General features: G+C 37.4%; 6 protein-coding genes across 7 annotated transcripts; 3 read left to right on the top strand and 3 right to left on the bottom strand.

Annotated features, from left to right (window-relative positions):
- Window positions 1–966: 966 nt before the first annotated feature.
- On the bottom strand, window positions 967–4,685 carry LOC126760279 (probable methylmalonate-semialdehyde dehydrogenase [acylating], mitochondrial). Of its 2 annotated transcripts, none has more exons than XM_050475802.1 (3): window positions 4,532–4,685; window positions 2,615–2,969; window positions 967–2,537 (listed from the first exon to the last, which is right to left on the bottom strand). In XM_050475802.1, the coding sequence occupies exons 1-3, from the start codon at window positions 4,559–4,561 to the stop codon at window positions 1,360–1,362; spliced, it is 1,563 nt and encodes a 520-aa protein (XP_050331759.1). In that variant the 5' UTR covers window positions 4,562–4,685; the 3' UTR covers window positions 967–1,359. The 2 variants fall into 2 exon arrangements, with proteins under 2 accessions (XP_050331759.1, XP_050331760.1); XM_050475803.1 differs by lacking the exon at window positions 4,532–4,685 and adding an exon at window positions 3,092–3,115.
- Window positions 4,686–5,719: 1,034 nt separating this feature from the next.
- Window positions 5,720–13,792, top strand: LOC126760280 (uncharacterized). The gene is made up of 3 exons (XM_050475805.1): window positions 5,720–8,128; window positions 8,758–8,895; window positions 8,969–13,792. Exons 1-3 carry the CDS (start codon window positions 6,824–6,826, stop codon window positions 9,038–9,040), a joined length of 1,515 nt encoding a protein of 504 aa, XP_050331762.1. The 5' UTR covers window positions 5,720–6,823; the 3' UTR covers window positions 9,041–13,792.
- Window positions 13,509–15,417, bottom strand: LOC126760284 (GPN-loop GTPase 1). The gene is made up of 4 exons (XM_050475812.1): window positions 14,588–15,417; window positions 14,294–14,523; window positions 14,091–14,229; window positions 13,509–14,033 (listed from the first exon to the last, which is right to left on the bottom strand). Exons 1-4 carry the CDS (start codon window positions 15,182–15,184, stop codon window positions 13,848–13,850), a joined length of 1,152 nt encoding a protein of 383 aa, XP_050331769.1. The 5' UTR covers window positions 15,185–15,417; the 3' UTR covers window positions 13,509–13,847.
- A 123-nt stretch (window positions 15,418–15,540) lies between these two features.
- LOC126760294 (glutaredoxin-related protein 5, mitochondrial) lies at window positions 15,541–16,329 on the top strand. The gene is made up of 2 exons (XM_050475828.1): window positions 15,541–15,953; window positions 16,012–16,329. Exons 1-2 carry the CDS (start codon window positions 15,650–15,652, stop codon window positions 16,203–16,205), a joined length of 498 nt encoding a protein of 165 aa, XP_050331785.1. The 5' UTR covers window positions 15,541–15,649; the 3' UTR covers window positions 16,206–16,329.
- A 468-nt stretch (window positions 16,330–16,797) lies between these two features.
- Window positions 16,798–20,737, bottom strand: LOC126760273 (myotubularin-related protein 10-B). The gene is made up of 2 exons (XM_050475794.1): window positions 20,047–20,737; window positions 16,798–19,906 (listed from the first exon to the last, which is right to left on the bottom strand). The coding sequence occupies exons 1-2, from the start codon at window positions 20,110–20,112 to the stop codon at window positions 17,636–17,638; spliced, it is 2,337 nt and encodes a 778-aa protein (XP_050331751.1). The 5' UTR covers window positions 20,113–20,737; the 3' UTR covers window positions 16,798–17,635.
- A 352-nt stretch (window positions 20,738–21,089) lies between these two features.
- On the top strand, window positions 21,090–25,470 carry LOC126760269 (nardilysin). The gene is made up of 9 exons (XM_050475780.1): window positions 21,090–21,579; window positions 21,633–21,853; window positions 21,936–22,672; window positions 22,737–22,943; window positions 22,998–23,611; window positions 23,672–23,795; window positions 23,863–24,023; window positions 24,084–24,303; window positions 24,368–25,470. Exons 1-9 carry the CDS (start codon window positions 21,311–21,313, stop codon window positions 25,253–25,255), a joined length of 3,441 nt encoding a protein of 1,146 aa, XP_050331737.1. The 5' UTR covers window positions 21,090–21,310; the 3' UTR covers window positions 25,256–25,470.
- The last annotated feature ends 303 nt before the right edge of the window (window positions 25,471–25,773 follow it).

The following is a 25,773-nucleotide window of genomic DNA, read 5'->3' as shown; positions in this document are numbered from 1 at the left end:
TAGGGCCTATTCTTTGGACCTACTTAATTTGATAGAAAGTAAATACAGATTGAATTCGGTGTGTATTGAAACATTCTCAAATAAAAGGAATCCATATAACAGTAGGTACTACTTAATTAAAAGTTTGCATTTCGTTAAAGCCATCACTACTTTTATAAAAGGAACTCAACAATATATGTTCTAAATTTCTTTCTTACCTACATATGTAAGTGAGATATGATTTTTTTTGCTCTCGACACTTTTTTCGGATCGCATTCTCTGAGAGCAATTATTATATAAAGGTTTCAATTATTTAGTTTGAGTTATTAGTGGGCGTTACTAGAGGAGTCGTGTATGAGACATTTGACATTTATGAATTTGACTATATTTTCTCACGTAATCAACGTCTACTTATAAGCAATACACTAGGAGTTTTACGATTCCTCCCTTTTTCGATCACTAACTTACACAGCTGAAATCATCAATTTAGCCAATAAAATATTACAACAGCCAAAATCGGCAATGAAATCCGCAAAATGTGCGCTTCAACGCTTCCGCAGATTGGCAAGCAACACTCCGCCTTAGAGAAAGGGGATGAGGCGGAAATAACTCCTTTAGTAGAATGTCACACAATAATGTCAAATTTATGACGAAGGCGCTTCGCAAAAACACTTCATGTATCCTTTGATTTTATTTTCGCTACCATTTGATGGCTTTGAAGATCGGACAATCATTGCGATGATCCAATGAATTTATGAGTATATACAAATTTGACAGTGTCAATGAGACAATAAAATTGTATATCCTTCTAACACGTAATCGAAGAATGCCATGGGCTAAATAGAAGATTAGAACAACTGAATAGAAGGGTATGACAGTCGGATGACTTTTATGACTATTGATCGCAGTTTTCGGAAGATCGCACACACTATTTATGCTATCATATTTTTCGTTCCATTATTATTCGTGTCAATAAAATATCAAATGTCACAGCAAGAAATCGATTTCCCAATATCTTAGAAAGTTTATTCCACTACCATATATGTACATGTGCCTACGAAATCATAGCCTTCGTGAGCCCTTCGTGTAAATACCTTAATACTTATTTCATGAAACCATTCTTTTAATATCAGTATGTATTCATATATTTATTTCTTAATAACATTTATGCAACAAATGAGCTCATAGCAACTTTACATTCTTAATAAGTATATACAAAAAAATAAATGCAGCATTTCCATGTATGGATTGTTTTGAAAATATCAAGCGTACAAAAATATATGAACTTCGTTATTTATGTACCGGTCATTGACACTAAGGCATCTTAAATAGGAAGACGAATGTCCTGGACTATCACTTTATATAGGTTGTAATTTTGATCTATTTCATCGTGGGCATGGCTACCGCCGCCTGGGTGTGCGTCACATCGGTTTCGCGCCACAATTGAGTTACGGTCTTGGTTTGTGTGTAGAATTTGATGCCCATTTTGCCATAGAAGTGGTGATCCCCTCGGAAGGAGCCACGTGTGCCGGTGAACGAGAACATGGGTAGAGGTACGGGTATGGGTACGTTCACACCTACTTGACCTACATCGATTTCGTTGACGAACTTGCGTGCAGTTGCGCCATTAGTGGTGAAGATCGCTGTACCGTTGCCGTAGGGATTTGCATTGACGGTTTGAATAGCTTCGTCCAGGGTATCGGCTTTCAAAATTACCAAGACGGGTCCAAATATTTCCTCTTTGTAGCACTCCATATTGGGTGTAACGTCAGAGAGGATGGTGGGTCCAACGAAGTAACCTGCTTCATAGCCAGGTACCTTGACATTGCGTCCATCTAGAATAAGTTTAGCTCCTTCCTTTACTCCAGATTCAACAAGATCATTAATACGTTTCTTCGATTGTGCACTGATGACTGGACCCACATCAGTGCCAGGCACATGACCAGCATTCACCTTCAATTTCTTGGCGCGCTCAACCAAATCTGGAATCCATTTCTGTGCTTCGCCAACAAACACAGCAGTGGAAAGTGCCATGCAACGTTGACCCGCAGCACCAAAAGCGGCGCCAGCCAGTTGGTTCAAGGTGTTCTCCTTGTTTGCGTCGGCCACAATAACACCGTGGTTCTTGGCACCCATATTGCTCTGCACACGTTTGCCATTTTTGCCAGCACGCTCATAAATGTATTTGCCTGCAGCATCAGAGCCGACAAAGGAAACGGCTTTGATTTCGGGTGCATCGCAGATGAAATTGACAACATCATGTTGACCGTGAATGACATTAACAACGCCAGGTGGGCAGCCAGCTTCATTTAGCAGCTCCATCAACAGCATAGTCGAACCGGGCACTCGCTCTGATGGCTTCAGAAGCATGGTGTTACCACAGGTAATGGCCACAGGGAACATCCATAGTGGAATCATGGCGGGGAAGTTGAAAGGTGCAATACCCGCAGTGACACCCAAAGGCAAGACAAGCGAATAAGTATCCATATCGCGTGCCACGTTAGCCACAGTCTCACCCATTGCTAACGAGGGAATGCTACAAGAGTGCTCAACTACCTCTGTTTTAATTATAAAATATAAAAAATATTGGCTGTTAATGCAACAGAGGGAATAGTGCTAAAAAAAAATGACTTACGTAATCCACGTAAAACGTCACCCTCAGCATCGGCAAGTGTTTTGCCTTGTTCCTTGGTTATGTTCTTAGCCAATTCACCCATATTCGATTTGATCAATGCTTGTAATTTGAACATAACCTGCTGGCGGGATAACACTGATTGCTGGCTCCACGATTTGAACGCTTTTTTGTTGGACTCCAAAGCTGCTTGCATCTCACTCTGTGTGCACTTGGGTACGCGGCTGATGACCTCATTGGTAGCGGGGTCGTGCAAATCGATCCATTCTTTGGTTTGAGACTCCACAAATTTGCCATCGATGAACATTTTTGTAGTTGCTGGAGAAGAAGCGTAGCCGCGCTTAGCCAACAAACGGCACTAAAACAAGAAAAGAAAAGCAATTAATATATTTTGCCAAAATATTAACTCTAGGGAGGTATCCTTGACGGTCTTTGATTCATTGCCATCAAATACAAAACTGAATTCCATCCAATGCACACCTTAAAATCCTTTTATTTGGAAATGCAGATATGTTTTACTCTTGTTTCCTTTCTATTTAATTCATTTCCATACGCTTGGGTTCGCTTTTTCCTTGTCGCGTAAATTAATAGCTACATAAATGCATTCTGAAACTGTCAGGTTCATGAACTGTTGAGGTATTCAAATTTAGTTGATAAAACTGTTGATTTCAGTTTTAATTGATTTGACATTGCACGGACTCTTCCACGAGCAAAAGTCAAAGTGCTTGGGTAAATGCATCAAATCGCATCACACAAGCTTATCAATGAAGGAATATACTAATGTTATGTACATGTATTTATAATAAGAGAGTAAACACTCTCAAGCAGCGAAAAGTTTACTCCAATGTCGAATACACATACGACTTCATATACCGTTAAATTATAATGTATGTACATATGTGTATGACAGTGTTTGTTTATATTGTCATAAAAATCAAATTACTTTTTCTTGGTGCCGTTATACTTTTTAATTAATTTTTATAGTTTTATCGCCAACTGCTTCTTAATTTTCTCTAACTGATAAACACAATATCACATTTTTATTGTTTATATTGCTTATATAAAAAAAGTTGTACGTGCTCAAAGTGTTAAACCACATATGTGTAATGTGGTATACTTGGTATATATATGTACATATGTACATACATAGGTATACTATATACCTTGATTATATCTGCATACATATGCCTATTCTTTCCACTTGTTAGGTTGACTTATGAACCGGTTTATTATCAGTTTCCATATACCATATACTATATACACATAAGTATGTACATAAAGAGTATAAGTATACATGCCCTGCACGAAAATCTTACAGACAGTACAACAATTTGCTTCAGTTAGTTTGCTAGTGCTACAATACAAATCTCGCCAGTTGCTGATTTCACATTTTAAAAATTGATAACACCAAGATTTGTTATTTATTATTTCCTTCTCGCAAAGGACTAACTAAAATTTCGTATCGTATTATCAGTTATGTACTAAGTACTTATACCTCTATATAGTTTTAACCGGCGCGAAAATCGAATTCATAATTTACCGACCGGTAGCCACGCACTCAGCACAAGTCGCTCTTTTGGCCGGCAGCAAGGTGAGCGTAATCTATTAACTTAAAATGCTATATCTATCTACTTAAATAAAAACACAAAAACAATACAAAAAATATTTCCATCCAGCCGCTAGGCAACGGCAAGCAGTTGTCGTGTTCTACCCACGAATAAGTTACATAACATTATTGTGATAATTTCACTGCCACGCGTGGCTTCGAGCAAAATAAACACCAATATAACAATTGTTGTGTTGAATTATTATGTTATTATATTATATTATCTCAACAATGCTGCTTACAATATAAAGGCAACTTCATTCATACAAATGTATGTACATTTCGTATTAGGGCGTTTAATATAAAAGCCTCACCTCAGCGCCAATTAAACGAACCAAAGACATCTTCACAGTAGTTAACCACGTCACAGCGGAAATATTTAATCAAATTGTTTTTTATTCAAGTACTGACGAAACGTGACTGAACCAACCCGCGCAAAGGCTCCACTAGAACTGAAAAATCTTGCGACTAGCGTCCACATGCACAACGATTTTTGATTTCTAGCCAGTCAACAGCGGCAACTGAGTGAGCGGCCGACGGCAGGTTATCTCTCTTCCAATAAGGGGCCAACTTGGCGCTCAGAGAGTCGCTATTTATTATTTATTAATTAAGTTATACGAAAACCTATAGAAAAGGCCAGCACGAAACGTGGCTCCACCAAAGCATTCAATGCGAAAACTCCTTAATATTCAAATTGTTGATGATTTTGCGTGGCGTCACTGTAAATAAAATTAACTAATATGGCCTTTAAAAGTAAAATTTTCCGAACCGCGCTCCGTTTGACTGGCTTGTTTACCTCAAACAAGAAATTTATAAATTGAATCTATAAATAATTGCACGCGTCTCTATTATTTTGCTTGGCGATTGTAGATAATATGTACATACAATATATGTATGAACATCTACATTCATATGAAAATTGTGCGATCATAAGCAGCTAATATGAGCACATACTTATATATTATATAGAACAATAGCAGAGGCTCGTGGTCGCGGTGTACGCGTCTACATGTCCATGTATTAGAGAAATGGGGGCCTGCCAACAAATGGAACATTATCATTATCGTGTTTACGAGTTGTGCGACAATTGGCAGATTTTACGCGTTTATACCTTTATACCCTGAACAGGGTGTATTAAGTAAGAAATTCGGTATAAGTTATTTTCCAAAGCAATGGTGCAATCTCCGAAGAAATTGTTCAGTTTCGATCACAATAGCATATTGCTGCCAATACAAACCAACGTTTAAAAATCAAGTTCTTTATGGAAATTTGTTTATTTGTGAAGGGTATTCTACCCTGTTCAGTTTATAGATTGGTTTATACATGTTTTTTGATTGCTTTCTTAATTAGTAATACGAAAATGTAAACCACAACAACAGTTTTTGAATATTTATCCCTGAAAAAGACACCCATTCGTTTCACATCAGTTCGTTTCGCACAGCCACCATATGAAGTAAGTCCTAGCTACTCTAATACCGTTACATTATGAGCAAGAATGTGCCATAACAAATGCAGCATTGCCAGTCGCATTTGTTAAGTGCGTCAAAAACGGCCGGCCAAAGCACAGAACGCCTGATGACAAATCACATAACTCAATTTGGAGCGAAGGCAGTCGCACTCTCTTTTGTAATAAGGTACTCTCACTGCAATTTATTGTGAGCGCGGAAAGGAACACAAGGAATACGTCCACAGGTCCTTTTTATTGATTTTTCTTTGCCGAGTAGAAAAAGCAAACTCGAAGTATTTGTCAAATACTCAACTCAAGTGGCTGACAGTGAACGCTTATCGACGAGTACACACAAAATTAACATATTTGACACGAATTGGCGATTTGCGATTTGCGAAAATTGTTGGGATTGCAGTACATCATGAATTACTGCTTATGAAAATTACCAAAACAAACTATACTTCAGTGAGAAGTTATTGCAAGAAAACTGACAAAAGAAATATTTGCAAACGAAATAATTGTGTTAAGAAATTGTGACTTCTCGTTGGAGTTAAGGTAGTGAAAATAAACCGTTCAGTGTAAAAAAGGATAAACATAGAAAATCGTCCTTCAACAACATTCCATCTGGTCTTGAAATGACTTTTTAACAAAAAGTGTATGTAAGTTTCAAAAATCGAGCGCAAAGAAATAAAATCCTCCAGATTGCTTCAAAAACCACTTCATTTTGCGGAGGACAGCAAAAAGGTGGTAATATAATTGAATGTCCCAACCTACCCCACACAAGGACTGGCGAATAACGATAAAAGTCTGTAAGAGCTCGGAGGAAGCTCTCAAAGCGAAATTGGCCTCCTTACTAGCAATTCATTACAGTTATCGCACAAAACAGCCGCTCATTGTGCCCTCTTGTACTTAATTTCCTGTCGTGCCACAGAATATTGTTTAATCAATAACGAATAGAGCGATTGGTGAACGTAGTGGTTACTACGTTACAACCACCGACACCCCCTCTATGAGCTGCATGTGTGTGTAGCAAATTTAAAGCTAGTAATCTTTCACCCACCCTCGCAATGCTAAGGCATTCTCAAACTACTTAGACCAAACAAGTGTACGTTAGCGAGTCCTTTCACACCAACTCAGCGCCGCAAATTGCATTCTAAACATGTACAAGACGGTGCGGCATGGCGAGAACAGCCTACAATATACAATACTGCCACAAAATGATGATTTTCGCATTGAGGGCAAGCTATCAAGTGCCGGCAGTAACTGCAGTTCCACTACTGGACGCAAAGGAAAGGCGCGTCGACCAAGACGGCGTTCATTCTTCGCATACTTGGGATTGATTTTCATTTGTACCGTTATTGTGGGTGCAGTTTTGATACCGTTTTTGGTCTCAGCCGAATGCCTGCCCAACCCTACGGAATGGTTCTTGAAGACAAAGGCAGCACTAACACACGGAGCCAACATTAATGGGCTGCATAGAAACAGCGGTGGACCAAGGAAAGCCGGTGCAAATGGCATTGGCAGCCCACAACACGTGCCGCTACACAACAGCGCCGCTAGCATTGGCCAAAAAGTGGAAATTATCAATCGCGACGGAGTGGAGAAAATAATTTTGCGCGTCAATAAAACACAGACGCAGTCAAATACAAATGTGACTCAAATAAGACCCATTGCTTATGGTTCAAACAAAGAACAGCCTATTCCACCTATTGATGAAAAAACTTCTCCGGGAAACGTTGAATCACAAACGGCTATTGAGACTAAGGATGGGGCACTACTCACAACCACAATGCCGGGATTGAGCAACGATGCACTGCAGGATGTGCATGTGTCGGCTAATAATGCAACTGTCAAGCAGGCGCCGGATGGAACAGGTAACTTCGTCACAGAGGTTCGTTTCGAATCGGACAGTATTCAGCCCCCCAAGATCGTTGTAATCACCACACAACGTACACAGCTCTCGCAGAATGTAGATGAAATCAGTAGCAACAGCAATACAGAGCTGGACTCCAATGCAAATAGCGTTCAAGTGCCCAGTCGGATAGTTCAAAATATTCCAACAGCCGCAATACGTCCAACAACGTCCTTCTCCACAACAAGCATATATTCCCCACATGCACCGGCGGCTGCCTCCATGGCGGTGGCATCGTCAGCCAATGCTAATGCGATTTCCAATCAAAGCTCCACCATACCCACCATTACCACACGCATAATGCGATTGCCGCTGCTCAAGTCTACAGCAAAGAAACCGATCATACCGCCCGTGCTGGTGCGCACGAACTCAGAAATTGTATCACAAAACCAAAACAGCAATAAAGCGCCAACCGAAGACGATGGCATTGCCGCTGATACCAGTGGAACCGATGTGTTGGAGTCTATTAAGGTCAACGCGGAAACAAAGAACGCCGCCTGGATTCAGTCGCATTGGCCATACATTGATCCGTCGACATATTTCCAATGGACTGTAAGCATTAAATCCCGTTTTGACAACACAATAATTGTAGATGTGTGGACTTGCTTTAAGCTCTCTATTACTTCTGTGTCTTTGAAATTGTTCCTAGAGCGAAAATTTTCAAAAATTAAGATTCAAAATATTGGGTAGTCGAAAAAGTCTTTTCGTATTTCTAATAAAACTTCAACTTATTTTTTTTATTTATACTAACAAATATATACTATTTTGGTCGAACACTTTTTGCCATTTTTCCTCTAGAGACATTATTCCATCAGTGTAAAACTTTCAACTGCACCGACATCTATTGAAAAAACACGAAGAGACTTTTTCGACTACCATATGATTTCTTGAAAATATTAATATATTTAACTTATAAAAGAGCAGCTAATAAACTCAAAGGCTATATTTTTAGAAACATATTTCTTAACTACTTGTATTTCTTATGGAACCTTACGCAAACGACATGCTTCAGATGGAGTTATGCCCTTAGTTCTTTATTAAAAGCGTGTGAATAATTTATTATTATAAAACTTATGCCCACTTATGAATATACACCTGCACAAATACATGTACATTTATACGTAAGTCATTAATACATATACATATATCTATTTTTATACTTGCATGGCGCCGCTACAAAGGGTTACAAGGAGGACAGCGTTCTGCTGCCAGCTTTGCTGGGCTTCGCCTTAATTGGCATGATCCTAATCATTGCAATTTGCTTGATAGCACGCAACAAGCGCGCCATCGTTTCATCGGTGCGCAAGCGAAAGCGCAACGTAAGTATATACATATATTGGTTACCTAGAGCAGCAGAGCTACTAACTTTGATTATTTTGTGTTTATTCGCAGGATGTGGAGGAGGCCGGTGCCGACGATAACACAACGCTTTTGACTAATGCAAATCTCTCCGATGAGGATTAAATACGCCACCAACAACACCACACATTTTGTTGACAGTCAAACACATACACAGACACATGTTCCCAGCCGGAAGAACCTGCCCTTAAAGAGGTTGCAAGTAAAACGACGATTGGTTATGACCACCATTGCCGCGCAAGTGGAAGCGGGAGTATTGTGCCGTGTAAACAGATTCGCTACTATTTGTTTGATCGTAGGGTTTATTTTCTCCCAAGTAAGCAAAGCTCACACAGGACACAATCAGCATTATTAAGTGAAGATATTACTTTAGATGTGTTGATAACACCCAAGAAACCACTAGTATTACCTAATTGCATATATATTCATTCGAAAAGTATGTGAAGCAGATTTCTGAAAGACAAGCACAGCAACAAAGTGGAGCGTATGATTGCAAAGCGCACTTTGAAACGGCCAACTTTTATGACTTTTATGTTCAAAACAGACAAAATTCATATTAAGACTGTTGTATTTAATTAAATATGCTGTGTATTTAAAGTACCATACTTACTATAAATAAGTTAATTATAGTTTCTAAATTTACATATTCAACTCTCAAAGATAATGGTGAAGCGAACAAACAAGCTAGCTATGCAAGCTTAAGAAAATTACATACATACATACGTGTATGCATGCACAGCAGAGCTATATTTGTAGGTCCCACTGTATAAAATCAGAAACCCGAAAAAATGCGTATGCAATGTAATTAGAGAAAATTATGTAATTGAGCATCAAATTGAAAACTTCACCAAATCACAAGTAGTATAGACATACATACAAACAAACGTAGGCCTGCATATAAATATGTATAAAAACAAAGTAAATATCGCAAACGTCCGCTGTGTTCGACAGGCATTCGGAAAAGTACATTTTTCTTCGCGCCAGTTGCAACGCCTAAAAGTAGACTACATGCAACGCCCGTATCTATAATACCCTTAACTTGCTTGTGCCATCTGCAAACATACACACACACACACATAAGTAAAAACAGGCTTAGAACTCTTGTAAAAAACAACAACTAAATTTAGATATTCACCTCGCGCTGATCCAATGGCTTTATATGTATGTAACGCTAAACGATCCTGCGCCATAACTGGTACAGCCACATATATATATGTATATTCCCACACACACACACAACTGTATAACTGTATTCGCCCCGAAATTGTATTGTTGAAACACGGTGTTCGGCCTAGAATTGCCAAAAAGCAAATCAAAGTTGAACAAAAATCTAGTTATCGAACAGAAGAAGAGCAGAAATTTGAAAACTATTTTTGTAAGACGATGTGATAGTAAGTAGACAAGCGTAATTAGTGTTAACACACACATATACAAAGCACATGCAACAACAACTAAACTAAATAATTATGTTCTGTACATATGTATGTAGATACCAACACATACACAAATGTTCGCATTGCCAATGACAGCATAAGGGGATGGTTTGACCTAGTCGCCTACTGCCCTTTGTTTGGTATGATTTTTATTGACATTTCAAGATTATAAAAAATCTCAAAAAAACTTCGAAGTGGTGCTTCCTGGTTGACATGATTCCAACGCTTGTAGTGATCTAAAACAAAGAAATTAAAGTTCTTCATTAGTAAGGAGGTCGCTATCGGATTGATGATTTGGCAAAGTCACACAAAATGGCATCTACTTGAAAAAAATGTTTAAATGTTTTGAGATATCATGTCAACCACCGCACAAAAGTAGAAAAAACGCGTTTTACGTTAACGTTTACCGGTACTGTTGACACGACACTAAAACGACTTAACTTCGGAAATTATTTGAATTTTAAAAAATCCCGAAAAAGGGAGATATTTGTGTTTAGGTTAAATATGCAAAATTATTACCAAAAAAGTAAGGTTTTTTTTCAAACTTCTAGGCAAGAATACTCCGAAAAGTTCCTCCCGCGTTTGAATTTACATAGTTCGAGTTTCCGTAACGGTAACTGCCTTGGAAATCATGCAAAATTTCGCAGTTACTTTCCGGATTCTGCACTTGTTCCAATAACAGTGGAGGGAGGGGGTGCAAACTTTTGTGTATGGGTGTATGTGCATTTCTTATGGCATATTTAAAGTTAGTTCAGAAGTTGCGCACACACATATGCGCGCATATAAACCGTTAAGTATGTAAATGTAAACTATTTATGCAAAGAAGTGTTAAGCCACGTGAGATATTTGTGTATGTATATTGTAGATTGTACAATTGTATGTGATTAATTTGCATTTTGCATTAGTATTCGTACGCATGCCACATGCCACACATACATACCTATACCTATAGTTTGCTTATACATATATGCATACAAACATACAAATATTGACACATAAGTTTGAATAAATGTTAAATTTAGGTGCAACATCACACGAAACTATTTATGAGTGAAGTGCATACACACACACACTGTCCTATATAAATGATACACACGCATACATATTTATTTATATACATACATACATACATATATGCTGAATGTTTCCGCTTGTTATTCTGGATACTAATGATAATACAGCAGACTAGCAAAGCGAATGTAAGCAACAAATGAAATAAATGGTTACGTAATTGTTGACAACAACACACACCCACACATACATATAAACACACATCTGAAAATATAAACCTATACCCACTGATCACACAAACCAAATAATTAGCAAAGAAATTGGCAGCAGTCAAATGTACATACATATGTACGACTTTCTTTGACCGCTTTTACAAAAACAACAATAATAGTGTATGCGCACATGTTTTTATTTATACATACCTATGAATGTAAGTATATAAGTGCAGTTTGTAATTCGCAAGTATCTATCGTATGTAACTCTGAAAATATGTGTGGAGGAGACTTTCATCTCACCGAAGTCCCTCCACATGACAACAACAAAAGCAAAAATGTCATTTATGATTAGTTAAAAGAGTTGACAGCGAATTCACTTTAAAGTACATAAAACCCTTTCCAACAAAATATATACATATAAACACAATAATGAAATAAAAATTGGCTTTATTTATTTTAATTGGCTTAAAAATGTGTTCCCATAGTGGATCATGGGTAATGAGACAACTTACAAAATGTTCCTGTAAACTCTCTAATAATTGTATTTTGCAGTTGCTAATAAATCATGTGTTTGAAAGGTTCCACTCTTCGCTTTGTATATAATCCAAAAAAAAAAAAAAACTTCAATATTTGTTGAAATTATAAACAATGTAACCATTCCCCAATAGATAATCATATCTATTTCAGCATGACCTATAGAACTGAGGTCTGAAAATTTCCTTTAATTTGACACCAAAATCATTAATATCGGTTCAGATTTAGCCTAGTTATGGCCATTCAAAGTCCTAACTGCTCTGCTCTGCCGACGTGGGCAGCGCTGCTGGGGATCTGCGATTTTTGTAAATTACAAAATTGCCCATTTCTACCAGGCGACCATAAACGTGCAGCAGGTGGCTGCCAAAAAAAAGTGGCTGGTACATGTAGATATGTATTGCCCATTTCTACCAGACGCCCGAAAGTATGCAGCAGGTGGCAAAAAAAAGTGGCTGGTACATGTAGATATGTATGCGGCCGGCCAGCAGGTATGTATGTATGTATATGTGGGCCAACGGAAGCGACATGGATTACAGTACCACCCAAGGGGAAGTGTATAAACCGGAACCGGAAATGTACCAGGTAGCAACTTCAACCGGATGTAAATTTCCGGAAACGGATGTGTAAAAACCGGAACCGGAAACTCACTAGACATGAACTCAAACCGGATACAAATCCCCGGAAACGGATGTGCATAAACCGGAACCGGAAATGTGCCAGTTACCAACTTCAACCGGATGTAAATTTCCGGAAACGGAAGTTGTCGGCCGGATACAGGAAGTTCATGAGCGGTGGGGAATTTCCGGATATAATTTTCAAAAGGCGGAAGTGGTAACTAACAGGAAGTTGTACAGAAAAGAAAATATCAGTTTATCGCAACTTCCGGTTAATTACTTCCGCTTCCGGAAATTTACATCCGGTTGAAGTTGGTAACTGGCACATTTCCGGTTCCGGTTTATGCACTTCCCCTTGGGTGGTACCGTAATCCATGTCGCTTCCGTTGGCCCACATATACATACATACATACCTGCTGGCCGGCCGCATACATATCTACATGTACCAGCCACTTTTTTTTGCCACCTGCTGCATACTTTCGGGCGTCTGGTAGAAATGGGCAATACATATCTACATGTACCAGCCACTTTTTTTTGGCAGCCACCTGCTGCACGTTTATGGTCGCCTGGTAGAAATGGGCAATTTTGTAATTTACAAAAATCGCAGATCCCCAGCAGCGCTGCCCACGTCGGCAGAGCAGAGCAGTTAGGACTTTGAATGGCCATAACTCGGCTAAATCTGAACCGATTTTAATGATTTTGGTGTCAAATTAAAGGAATTTTTAAGCTTTATATAACTGCTATTTCTAAAATAATTACACAGTGCTTTGTTTTTTACTACGCTACCACAAAACTAGTAGCTTATGTATATTCTGTAGAGGATATATGTATATTCATATATAAATTTACAGGTTACCACAAATTCAGAAGTAATACTACACAACTACAAATATAAGCCTCCATATGTATGTATATCGTGCGTACATTTCAATTATCTTATAAGCCGGAATATTGTAACGCCTAATACAAAACATAAGTTAGCTTTTGCGCCTAAAAATCTACTCAATTTAAATCATTAATAAAGTATATACATATATATATAAATTATAATTATCATCGTTAGGAACTTCCTAAACTACTATTATTGTTTCACGCACTTCTCATATCATTTCTGTATATTTTTCTCTTTTTGAGCGTCCGTGTGCTGTTTCACGAACTGATTGAAGTTTTGTTCCTCCACATGGTCTTCATTAAAGGTAGGTGCTTCTTCTTCTCGACCTTCTTCGTCCTCTGAACTCTCATTTCCAGGATGTTTCAGATAAATATCAGACAATTCTCGGCCAAGAGCAACCTAAATACAACACTCATTCATGATATGTACATAATTTCATAATTAATCATTACTTACTTCCTCTACAAAACTACCCAAAGGTACTTCGCTTCCTTCACCTTTGCTCTTTGCGATCGCAACCAATTTATTTTCTTTGATTTTCGCTTCTTCAGCTATTTTGGCTTCTCGTAGTTTGATGTATTCTGCTTTATAATCGCTGCGAACAAAAAAAAAACATAATTAATATCAAATTTGTACATTTTAATAACAATCTTCATTACCGTTCGTATTCTTTCGCACAATCGCCCACTAAATCATAAAATCTATCAAATCCAATGCCCGTTTTCGACGACACTCCACAAGTTCGTAGATTGCGATAGAACTCATCGAGTGTAAGGGACATGGTTCTTGTCAAATTACTGATGTAGTTTTGTTCTTTTTCTAGTGCTTCCTGGAAAGCTTCGAAATCGCTCATCCACTCCACAGCAAAATCATGGTCTTGCACATCTATCTGTAAAATGTACAATAAAATTTCGTGAGATATCGGCTCTGATTTTTCATTGTACCACATTCACCTTGTTGAGTGCTACTATGAAAGGCAGGCGTGCTTTGTACAATATAGAGCAGGCATACAACATATTCGACATGAATGTTGTCGGGCTTATTGAACGCACAACATCCATCACATAAACTACAACAGTTGGAAACATGGTAGCTAAGGCCTCAGTGATTATCGTGCCAGAAGCTGACCATGTAAATACTTCGATTTGTCCAGGGGTATCAATAATGCACCACTTGTGACCCTGCTGTCCAGCGCGCCTTATTAATTCCACCACTTTTTCAAATTTAGTGGCAAACAAATTCAATGAGGTGACAATTCCACCATTCGGACCAAGTTTGTACTGCTTCATTACTTCTTTGTAGTTCACGGTATCTCTGATGTCTATATTAGCATGGTATGGAGTTTCACGACAAGCAGGATCCAGATTTATCACATACGGCTTGAAATGATTAAATGAAAGCTGAGTAAGTTTCTGAACAAATGTGGTCTTTCCAGACCCAGCCATGCCAAGCACAATCATGCATACTGGTGTCGCTACTGGTTCATGCCCTTCTGAAATTGATGCTTTTTCACTAGCTGATGAACTAGCCTTGAAACTAGAACTCGCCATTATTTAATATATTTGCTAAAATATATAAAACTATTTTAATTGCGGAATATACTTTGCAAACAAAAAACGCGGTGTAAAATGCGAGTTCAAGAGATGCCGTTCTGGTAAACTTTTTATATTATTATGAATGAACTGCCATATATTTTTTTAACTTAAAAAAAACTGGCCAATCTTTTATTTTTATTGTCTTAACCAATTTTTGATGTACCTACTGCGCGTTGATAATTTGTTTGACTTTTGTTAAATTGTAAAATTACTTCTAAAATCAGTAATGTCATCATATTCTATTCTATATTTTCTTATAAAATTAAGTAAGTATGGCAAAGTTATATATAACCTCAATTAAGGAACATATGCAAAAACAAAACAGCTGACTGTCAAATAGGTGAGGAAATCGGAAGTGTTCGAAATTTGTTTGTTATTTAACAAAATTAAAACTGAAATAAAAATTAAAAAAAATAGAAAATGTCTGGAAGATTAATCCTACGTCAGCTCTTTCGACAGGGCGCACTTGCACAACGCGTGCCTGTGTTTAAACGATATGAAAGTGCGTCAACAGCTACTGGTACGACCAGCACCACCAAACAGCCAACATTCAATAAGGACACTTTGAAGCAGCTTGTAAATACAAATAAGGTTGTAATATTTATGAAAGGTAATCCTGAAACACCGAAATGTGGTTTCAGCAATGCAGTCGTGCAAATACTGCGAATGCATGGTGTACAATATGACGCACATGATGTACTTCAAAGCGATGAATTGCGACAAAGTATGCTTTAATTTACAGTGTTTTCCAAACTATTTTTTATCAAAAATTTAATTTATAGGCATCAAGGAGTTTTCCGATTGGCCCACCATCCCTCAGATTTACATAAATGGCGAATTTGTTGGCGGTTGTGATATTCTATTGCAAATGCACCAAAGCGGCGATTTGATAGAGGAGCTAAAGAAGGTTGGCATAGAATCACTCTTACTGACAGAAGCCAAAAACCCAGAAAAGTGTACTAAACCCGACCAATAGTAAAATCATTGAATTATTAATAGCACTTTGGAAAATTTGTTGGATATTTATGTAACTTTCGCGATATATTAAACATTTATTATATTATAATAATGTTAAATAAAATAAAATTGCGTTGAATTTAGGTGATCACCCTTTCAAAGTATTTTCTACATACTCTTCCGACGGTGCTTATATTCAGCAAAAGCAAGTAGCTCCAAGATTTTCACATAGATTTGAGTAGGATTACGAATTCTTAATATTTCCATACAGTACTGCCGATGTTCGCTAAATACCATATTAGCAATTATAATGGCGATCGAGAAAGCAGTGCGATGATGCATCTGTTCCACAGATGGAACACTTTTCTTCCGACGTGGTGACATTTACAAAAAAATATAAGTAAATTATACAGCGAAATTCGAATAAAATATTAGGTTCGCTAAATGCGCACAAAACCTTCTCGAATTTATGATAATAAAACCGTTATTTTACCGTGACACACTTTGTATATTATGTATAATATACATGTACATACATATGTATATAATGTACAAACCAAACCAATGCACAGTGGTTTTGTTACAAACATTTTCGATTAAAAAATTCAAACTTCGTATAACTTCAATTTTATTTTCGATTTACCTTTTCGACAATACATTGAATATATTTTACATTTTTAATTTATTTACTAATTCTTCGATTAGTAATTTACGTGTGAAATATTAAAATATAATAAATATTTTAGTATTTGTTTTTCATATACATATATATTTATTTATATACCTATGTAGGCAATATCGTAACGACATTGGTGCGACATTTTTATTATGGTTGTCTTGCGGTCGGATGAAATCGTTATTTTTTATCGGTCTCAACCGATACCATAAAAAAACCACCTCGATAAAAGTAAAATTTCAATTATTTTTTCAATTACAAGAAAACTGCAACTATTATTTAAATACGCCTATATAATACAAACATTTCATACAAGTCTAACGAGTAAGACTTTTTCTGCATTAACATTCATAACTGCCGTCACTTCAGTAAATTTGTAGATTTTTAATAATATAAACTTTTATACGAATAGTCGGAATAGTTTCTGAACAAAAAAAAAAAGATTGGTAATGAAAATTGAATTAGCAAATAATACTATAACGTTCTCATTTAAGGTATGTATTAAGAATTTTGAATTGCTTGGATAATAGCATGTGAGTGTGATGGTACTGCATGATTTTAATAAATGCCAGCATAAAAGATAAGTTCTTTTTACAAAATACCAATGCTATTTCTAAATATTTCTTTTATGTAATTGTCTTTCTAAATCCCAATTGGACCAATTCATTGCAATAAATAAAAAGAAAAACTGGTATTTTAACCAAAAAGCTCAATTTCAGATTTGCATCTTAACCGAATTTAGCTGCTTGAGACATTTTACAAATATCTGAATGCTATGCGATTGATAGACGTTCCATAAATGATCCTTCTAACAGGAATTCATTGCTATTTGTTAGTATGTCGATAAGCTGCTCAGATTCGCCCGTGTTTATGCTAAAGGGGAAAAATGACGAAATTTCTGGAAGCAATCCACTGCTATTGAATCCATTTAAGGTAGCCGGTAAGGAAGACTTGCGACGTCGCTCTACGCCATCGATCATTTCAATGCTATTACTTCTTCTTGTAGTATTATCTATGAGGGGCCTTTTTTCACAGGTCCGTTCATAGTAAATATCTGGTAAATCTTCAAAGTCCTGAAGTTCTAAGCATCGCTGTAATTTGGCAATATTACTCAACAGTAAACGATGATTAAGATCTATCTGCGGAAAGCCGCCGTGCTTGATTTCTAAAATAGGCATCCAACGATAATAACATTGTTCCCATATTGCCAAATCAACCATGCGATGTTGCGGTTCCAAAAAGCGGTCCTTTGGTATTGTAGAGGAGGTAACAAACAATTGTGGATTGATGGTTGTAAAGCGTTGCTGTTGCCCTTGTTTAATAGAGGAAATTTGTGCGAGTCCGGGTAGCATAACAGCACCTGCAGGTATCGCTATCGAACGACGATTCTGTGGTTCCTGTCGCTGACGTTGATAGAAAGGATTTGTAAAGAATACCTTATCTTTCTCAGCGAACTGTTCACCCCAATCCCAAACAGGACGCAGTACCAAGTTACCAAAATTAACCGCACGTGCTCGATCCGCCTCAGTATCAAATTGAAATGTATCAAATATAGGTAGAAAACACGAATCCCATAATGTAGTCAAATATGTTTGACTGTATTCAAATTCGTCTGGGAATTGTTGTAACAACTGCCATACGCAGTCAAGAAACAGTAAGAAAACGGGACTTTCATCTTCTTCTGCTGCATCACCACGAACATGGCCTAATCTAGTTTGAAAAGGATGCTCCAAAGACACCCATTCCTTTTGTACCAAAGACTGAAATCCATCAATTGTCCGAAATAGAGGATCTAGTATTATTTGCGTCAGGCTCGAAATAATACAACACAAATCCCGACCATTGGTTTCCTGCAATACACATGTTGTACCGGTTCGCAACGATTCTGCAGCTTCACACGAATATCGTAAACACAGTGACACGTAGAAGAGCCAATTCGACTTTTCCACATTTGAAAGAAATTTGGAATCTTGAACCAGAAATTCTTGGGGACTTTCCGGAGTACAAAGGCGACGAAACTTTAGGTATGCTCTTTGCACATCTTGTATACTAGGAAGGCGATCCGTCAATTGTAGAAGTTTTAGCGCATGACGTGGATCACACTTTCTCACGAGTTCGAGGGTGACATTTTCCACTTTCGTGTCTTGCTGCATTGCTGGTTTCAATTCCGCCAAACGAACAAGCGATGCATTGCCATAACCATATACCCAAAATGCCGCTCGCGAATCGTAGAAGGCTCGTGATAAATCCAAGAAACGTTCAACTGTGCAGCATTTAGGAATGACAAAGTGAGGCGGTAGGGTGTACTTTGGGGCTTGCAATACGTTTTGTAATTGAGGCACACTATCGGCACTTACAACTTGCCATTCATTTGAACCACATCGTATTAACTCTCGTGCCCAGTCATTTTTTGTGCTGTACATAGTCACACTAGATTTTCCTAACATGGAATAATATGGCTCGCGATAACAGTACGCAAAACTTAGATCATGACGCGATGGATATGCAAATCGCGCTAAAGCTGAAGCAATCAGTTTTCCATAGTCAGGGCCAGATCTTGAATTTTGGAAAGCGAATTTAAGTAAACGAAAATTTTTGCAAATAATGTGAAGGGCCGTAATACGACTACTCATCACTTTCTGTTGTGCGTCAAGTTTTTTGCGTCTATTTCCTCCACTTAATGCGCTTACGCTGACTCTACCGCCCTCTGCCAGCTGGTACACATAGTCTATGTTATTTAGGGTAACATCGTTACGTTGCAAGTATAGATGCTCCTGATACGATTCTTGGGGAGGTGTTTCTTGTTTATGTCGTTGTAGTGGCACAAATGCCACTTTGAAATTGGTGACACTTAACAACCCGAATATTGCCTGGCGGGACATATCGAGTTCAGAACCTTCAGTGGGTGCAGGCAAAATAGCAGAAAACAGATAAGCGGGTGCCGATGCTACAACCAGTTCGTTAGGTAATAATCGTGGTTTAGCCAAATGAAGGTCCCGTAGCTCTGTTGGAAGCCAATCATCACTACCTTCTTGGCGAGGAATCTATCAAATCGAAATTTAATTGTTGAGTAAAGCAACTCATAAAAGAAATGCACATTACGAGGTGATGTCATTTTTCCTCATAACGGTACACTAAGTTCTATTGAATATAATCGACTTCAAAAGTATTGTATTATACTTACATCTCCAGGTGAGGGTGCAACATAACTCAAAAAAGTATTTCGCTTCCGGTCCGATATACTAGCCATGTTTGGTGATAATTGCCTACCGTCTGCTTGTTGTCGACCTTCTTCCTATGTACTATATTCAATGCTATAGATATTGTCACCGTCTCTGGTTGAATTTTAATATTCAGTTAACGCAATGTTGCTACTTAAATGTTTGTGGTTGAAATGTAATGTTGGTTTTATCCGTTCTATCGCGTCAAAAAGCTAGGTGATTTGTGGGCGGGCGTGTTGCAAACGCCAGAACAAGCACTGCGTCCGCCCTCTGCGTCAGCACTGTACTTTAGCTTAAATCTATTTTCTTTGATGTTTTGATCGTTTTTCCTTGCTTTGCATGAGATAAGTAATGATAGTACTTCCCGACGAATTTGGCAAATTTTGTTTTCTTTATTCATGTAGTGTCATCACAAACGTCATACCAAAGATTTAATAAATCTATATTAATTTTTCTTTTCACTGATTTTCAAAGGTTCACTTATGATGGCATTTTTCAATTCTAAAGCATTTCAAATGCTAATATTTATTTTTCTGGACGAATTCCATATTTTTCAGTAGAATGAAGTTAAAAAATTCACTTTCAATCACTTTTAGCTTATTTCCCAAATCACTTTGATCACTTGCTTTCATTGACATTCCCTGTTTAGCAATCAGGGTAGCATTTTTACTAAATGAATACAGTTCGGATATTAGCACTTTTATCCATAATTAAATTCATATTTATTTAAATTATTTACATACATTGTTTGGTATTAAAACAATATAATGAGCAGAGAGTTGATATATTTGTAATGAATTATATTTAGGTTTTGAAAATCTTATTGATGTCAATGAAAATATATTTGCTTCACTCTTATTGAGCCTTTTTTACGGTCATGTACAATCGTAAGAGAACGTTCTCTCCACCCGCTCTCTCATCAATAAGAGAGAGTAAAAATCTAGTGGGAAATGCGAACGTGGACTAAACGTCAAAGCAAACAGAGAAGAACAAAAACTCATCAGTAGGATTTAATTTTCGGCCACTTTGCTTTCATTTTTCGATGGAGGTTGCGGTAAATTTGGTTAAGAATAAAAATCCAGAACGTTTTTATTACATTTAATAAATTATAAATAAAAAAAATTGCAACATATTCAAAAAATTCAAAACCTTGACTACAAAACGCTACTGCAAACAAAAAATAATAATAGGGATCATCCAAAATTCAAGAAGTTAGTGAAAGGGTTTATGATTATTCGAAGATTTTCGAAATTGTTGGTGACAAAAACATCTTTGGAATATTCTTTTGACCTTACCAATTGCTACACGCCTGTAGCACAAGCGATATCACTAAATATTAAATCGGAATACCTACCACAACGAGGAACATCAACTCGTTTTTCTCGTCGAGGATATTTTAGAAATAGTTTCTCAACCACAGACATGGTGAATACAGAATCTTCTGTGAAATATTTGGAAATTCCTGATAAATCGGAAAGCGACAAAAAACATTATAAGTAAAAACTATAATACTTTCAGTTCATTTTTGAGTTTGACAAATTTTTTTCAGAACCTTATTATTGAGTAATGGTATTCGAGCATTGCTTGTGTCGGACCCTACACCGGTGCCGCATTGTGGACTAACTTCTTCATCGTCCTCATCATCATATGACTCCACGGGAGACTCTTGTGCTGAAGAGAGTAGTAGTACCAGTAGTGAAGATGAAGAATCTATGAGCACATCCACAACAGACAACGGTGAAAGTGATTCAGACTTAGAGTCAGAGGAAGGTTAGTCTTACACATCCGTATACGACTATCTATAAATGCATCTTTTGAAATGTAAACTATATCGACTATATCGACTCTACAGGTGACGAGAAATTGGCTGCTTGTGCATTGTTGGTCGACGTTGGCTCCTTCACGGAACCCACCGAATACCAAGGGTTAGCCCATTTTCTGGAACATATGATCTTTATGGGATCAGAAAAGTATCCAGCGGAGAATGCGTTTGATGCACACATTAAAAAATGTGGCGGATTTGACAACGCGCATACGGAGTTCGAAGAAACATGTTTCTATTTTGAGGTATCTGAAGAGCATTTGGACAGCAGTATGGACTATTTCTCTGCATTACTGAAAGCACCACTTATGAAAAAAGAAGCAATGACACGTGAACGTGATTCGGTTGAGTCCGAATTTCAGCAAATTGTACATGACGACGAAGTTCGCCGAGATCAACTTGTAGCTGCCTACGCTACACCAGGCTACCCACATGCCACGTTCCCGTGGGGCAATCTCAAAACTCTTAAAGATGGAATAAGTGATGATGATCTACATGCAATGTTACATGAATTTCAAAAGCGACATTATAGTGCTCATCGTATGTGTGTTTGTGTGCAAGCTCGTCTTCCCATCGACGAGTTGGAGCAAATGGTTGTGAAACACTTCTCGGGTATTCCTAGTAACGATCTTCCGGGTTTAGATCTTTCGCCGTACAATTATCGAGACGCTTTCCGAAAGGAATTTTTCGAAGAAGTATTTTTTGTTAAACCAGTGGAAAATATTTGTAAACTAGAACTTACATGGGTACTGCCGTCTATGATAAAGGTATGGATATTGATAATCAAAAGTACTACATATATTTACTAATCAATACCTCTCGTTCGTATAGCAATATAAAACAAAACCAGATCAATTTATTTCACATTTGATTGGATACGAAGGAGAGGGCAGTTTATGTGCCTATTTAAGGAAACGCTTGTGGGCATTGGAACTTACAGCGGGGATCGATGAAAGCGGTTTTGAATCAAATTCCATATATTCTTCCTTTGTTATCGGAATCTTTTTAACTGATCGCGGTTTCCAGCATCTCGACGAAGTAGGCACAAAATACGATTCTGTATTAAATTTAATTTTCTAATTTTTATTTAAGGTACTTGCTGCTAGTTTTGCCTTTATTAAACTCTTTGCCGGCTGCGGCCCATTCAAAGATGCTTTCACAGAGTTGCAAAAAATTGAGGCGACTAACTTCCGGTTCGAATCTCAGCGACCGGCTTTGGACAATGTCGAAAAATTAGCTGTAAAAATGAAATATTATCCACCAAAGGATATATTGACTGGCACTGAATTGTATTACGAGTACAATGAAGATCACATTCAAGATGTTGTAAAGCATTTAAACGAATTCAGATTCAATATAATGATCACCTCGCAACACAAATATGAAGGTGTAACATATGACAAAAAAGAAAAATGGTTCAGTACTGAATATACCACAGTTAAAATGCCTCAAAAATGGCGTGAACTCTGGGAGAATTCAAAGCCCATGCCAGAGTTGTTCCTGCCGAAGCCAAATCGTTTTATTTCGAATGATTTTCGTTTACACTGGGAGGAAAACGGAAAACCAGAGTTGCCGACTGCCCCTAAGAAAATACTTCAGACGGATATATGTGAATTGTGGTTTAGACAAGATGATAAGTTTCTCCTACCTGAGGCTTACATGTACTTTTATTTTATATCACCATTATTGCGCAAGGATCCCAAAAAGTAAACACCACACTTTTTTCCATTGTTGAAAAATTTACTTATTTCTTTTAATGTCTATAGCGACGCTTTGTGTGCCCTCTATGAAAGATTAGTTAAATTCCGACTTAGTGAAGAATTGTATCCAGCCACTGTTGCAGGCCTTTCGTATCAATTCTACACTGCCGAAAAGGGCATTATACTAAAGGTATGTATACTTGACATAATTTTAGATTCACTACGATTAATTTACTCTTATTTCCTATTACTGCAAGGTGAATGGTTATAATGAAAAATTACATTTGCTTGTGGGCATTATAACCAAAGCTATGGTGTCAATGCGTGAACACATAACGGAAGATCAGTTTAATATATTCAAAACAGATCAGAAGAAATCTTATTTCAATTCGTTGATCAAGCCGAGAACTCTCAACAAGTAAGAAAATCGAAAACTTGTACACAGCCTAGTCTAAAAATCCGTATTGTTTATTTTTAGGGATATTCGTTTAAGTATCGTAGAGCACATCCGCTGGCCCATTATAACTAAATATAAATGTTTAGATAGCCTTACATTAAATGATGTGTTACATTTCTCCGACGCCTATACGAGCGAATTATATTTGCAGACACTAATGCAGGGTAATTTGACAGAGGAGTCAGCACATAATGTAATGAATTCCGTGTTAACTACTCTCAATTGTCGCAATATCAAGGAGGTATGGCAAATGTGAAGCACTTTACTACTAAAACTTTATATATCTTAATATCTTGTTGCCTTAGACTAAATACATTGAGAATCGTACCGTCCAGTTGCCTCAAGGTTCTCACTTCATACGCTGCCGTTCTCTCAATGAGGAGGATGTGAACACCGTAATTTGTAACTTTTACCAAATAGGCCCGTGTTCTCTCCGAGTCGAAAGCATCTTGGATCTCTTAATGATGTTTGTTGAGGAACCATTATTCGACACACTCCGTACGAAGGAGCAGCTGGGATACTATGTTTCGGCATCAGTGCGAATGAACTATGGCATAATTGGTTACTCAATCGCTGTAAATTCACAGGAAACAAAGTTTAGTGCCGCTCATGTAGACGAAAGGATTGAAGTGTTTCGAGGAAAAATGTTGCAAATTTTGGAAGAGATGAGTGAAGAAGACTTCGAACATGTTCGTGAGTCGTTAATAAAAATTAAGCAGGTTGTTGATATATCACTCGCAGAGGAAGTGTCTCACAATTGGGAGGAGATCACATCCGAGGAATATGTTTTCGATCGAAGGCGGCGTGAAGTTGACGTTTTGCGAGCGCTAACTAAGCAAGATATAATCGATTTTTGCCTAAACAACGAACGAACCAATTTACGCAAGTTGTCGGTGCAAGTCATCGGCAATAAGGACTCAGTGCGCTCTAAGCGTTCAGCTAAACGTGACGAGGAGAATTCCAATGAGAACAGTGCGGGCAGCAGTGGCAGTGAATCGGAGGTCGATGATGAAGAGCTTTTCAATGCATTAGCTAGCAAATTGGATGTGCGGTTCATACCGAAGGATGGGGACGCAACAACAATAGTAGATATTAAGGACTTTAAGGAAAACTTGCATATATACCCGATTACTAAAACTAAATTGGAAAATGGCACAGAGCGTTCGCCGATGGAAATAATAGAGGAATGTTAAAAAAATCACGATGGAAGATTAGGGTATTGAAGAGTTCTTGGAAAACCCGGTAACACATAGTGGACTGGCGGTGGTTCAACATAAATTTAAAAGCAATGATGTGCCCTGCATTAGTAATTACCACTTTTTATTCGCAGTAGTTTAAAAAACTGAAATAATTTGAAAATTTTGAGTCAATAAAATGAATTCACTTACAAGTGAACATATAAAGAAAATGGTACTAAACTCATTCATCACTAAATGGAGTACATGTGGTGGAATTAATCGATGGCCTTGTCTCTTAGGTATTTATACAATCATAAATTCATCCTGATTTTGATTTATTTGCAAAATATTTCAGTTGAAGTTGCTATGTGTTTGATCAAACAGCAGTAAGTCAAAAACTATTTTGTATAGTAGGTGTAGACGTGTTGGCATTTTGGCTGATTTAGTCGAAAATTAAATAAAAAATATGTATAAACTGATATACATACATATATATATGTATATATATACATATATATATATATATATATATA

The sequence above is a fragment of the Bactrocera neohumeralis genome, chromosome 5 (genome assembly GCF_024586455.1).
Source record: "Bactrocera neohumeralis isolate Rockhampton chromosome 5, APGP_CSIRO_Bneo_wtdbg2-racon-allhic-juicebox.fasta_v2, whole genome shotgun sequence".
Lineage (NCBI taxonomy): Eukaryota > Metazoa > Arthropoda > Insecta > Diptera > Tephritidae > Bactrocera > Bactrocera neohumeralis.
The sequence above is the reverse complement of the archived record's forward strand: the minus strand, read 5'-3'. Positions and strand labels throughout refer to the sequence as shown.

Excerpts from the sequence above, each read along its gene's own strand:
- LOC126760273 (XM_050475794.1), bottom strand. The coding sequence starts at position 20,112 with ATGGCTAGTATATCGGACCGGAAGCGAAATACTTTTTTGAGTTATGTT. Across the intron at positions 19,907-20,046 it reads TTGCACCCTCACCTGGAGAT|ATTCCTCGCCAAGAAGGTAG; the intron begins GTAAGTATAATA and ends TCGATTTGATAG.
- LOC126760269 (XM_050475780.1), top strand. The coding sequence starts at position 21,311 with ATGATTATTCGAAGATTTTCGAAATTGTTGGTGACAAAAACATCTTTG. Across the intron at positions 23,612-23,671 it reads TTGCGCAAGGATCCCAAAAA|CGACGCTTTGTGTGCCCTCT; the intron begins GTAAACACCACA and ends TAATGTCTATAG. Across the intron at positions 23,796-23,862 it reads AAAAGGGCATTATACTAAAG|GTGAATGGTTATAATGAAAA; the intron begins GTATGTATACTT and ends TATTACTGCAAG.
- LOC126760280 (XM_050475805.1), top strand. The coding sequence starts at position 6,824 with ATGTACAAGACGGTGCGGCATGGCGAGAACAGCCTACAATATACAATA. Across the intron at positions 8,129-8,757 it reads CGACATATTTCCAATGGACT|GGTTACAAGGAGGACAGCGT; the intron begins GTAAGCATTAAA and ends GCCGCTACAAAG. Across the intron at positions 8,896-8,968 it reads TGCGCAAGCGAAAGCGCAAC|GATGTGGAGGAGGCCGGTGC; the intron begins GTAAGTATATAC and ends GTTTATTCGCAG.
- LOC126760284 (XM_050475812.1), bottom strand. The coding sequence starts at position 15,184 with ATGGCGAGTTCTAGTTTCAAGGCTAGTTCATCAGCTAGTGAAAAAGCA. Across the intron at positions 14,230-14,293 it reads TGTGCGAAAGAATACGAACG|CGATTATAAAGCAGAATACA; the intron begins GTAATGAAGATT and ends TTTTGTTCGCAG. Across the intron at positions 14,034-14,090 it reads TGGGTAGTTTTGTAGAGGAA|GTTGCTCTTGGCCGAGAATT; the intron begins GTAAGTAATGAT and ends TGTTGTATTTAG.
- LOC126760294 (XM_050475828.1), top strand. The coding sequence starts at position 15,650 with ATGTCTGGAAGATTAATCCTACGTCAGCTCTTTCGACAGGGCGCACTT. Across the intron at positions 15,954-16,011 it reads AAGCGATGAATTGCGACAAA|GCATCAAGGAGTTTTCCGAT; the intron begins GTATGCTTTAAT and ends TTTAATTTATAG.
- LOC126760279 (XM_050475802.1), bottom strand. The coding sequence starts at position 4,561 with ATGTCTTTGGTTCGTTTAATTGGCGCTGAG. Across the intron at positions 2,970-4,531 it reads TTCGTTTAATTGGCGCTGAG|TGCCGTTTGTTGGCTAAGCG; the intron begins GTGAGGCTTTTA and ends TTCTTGTTTTAG. Across the intron at positions 2,538-2,614 it reads TGACGTTTTACGTGGATTAC|AGGTAGTTGAGCACTCTTGT; the intron begins GTAAGTCATTTT and ends TAATTAAAACAG.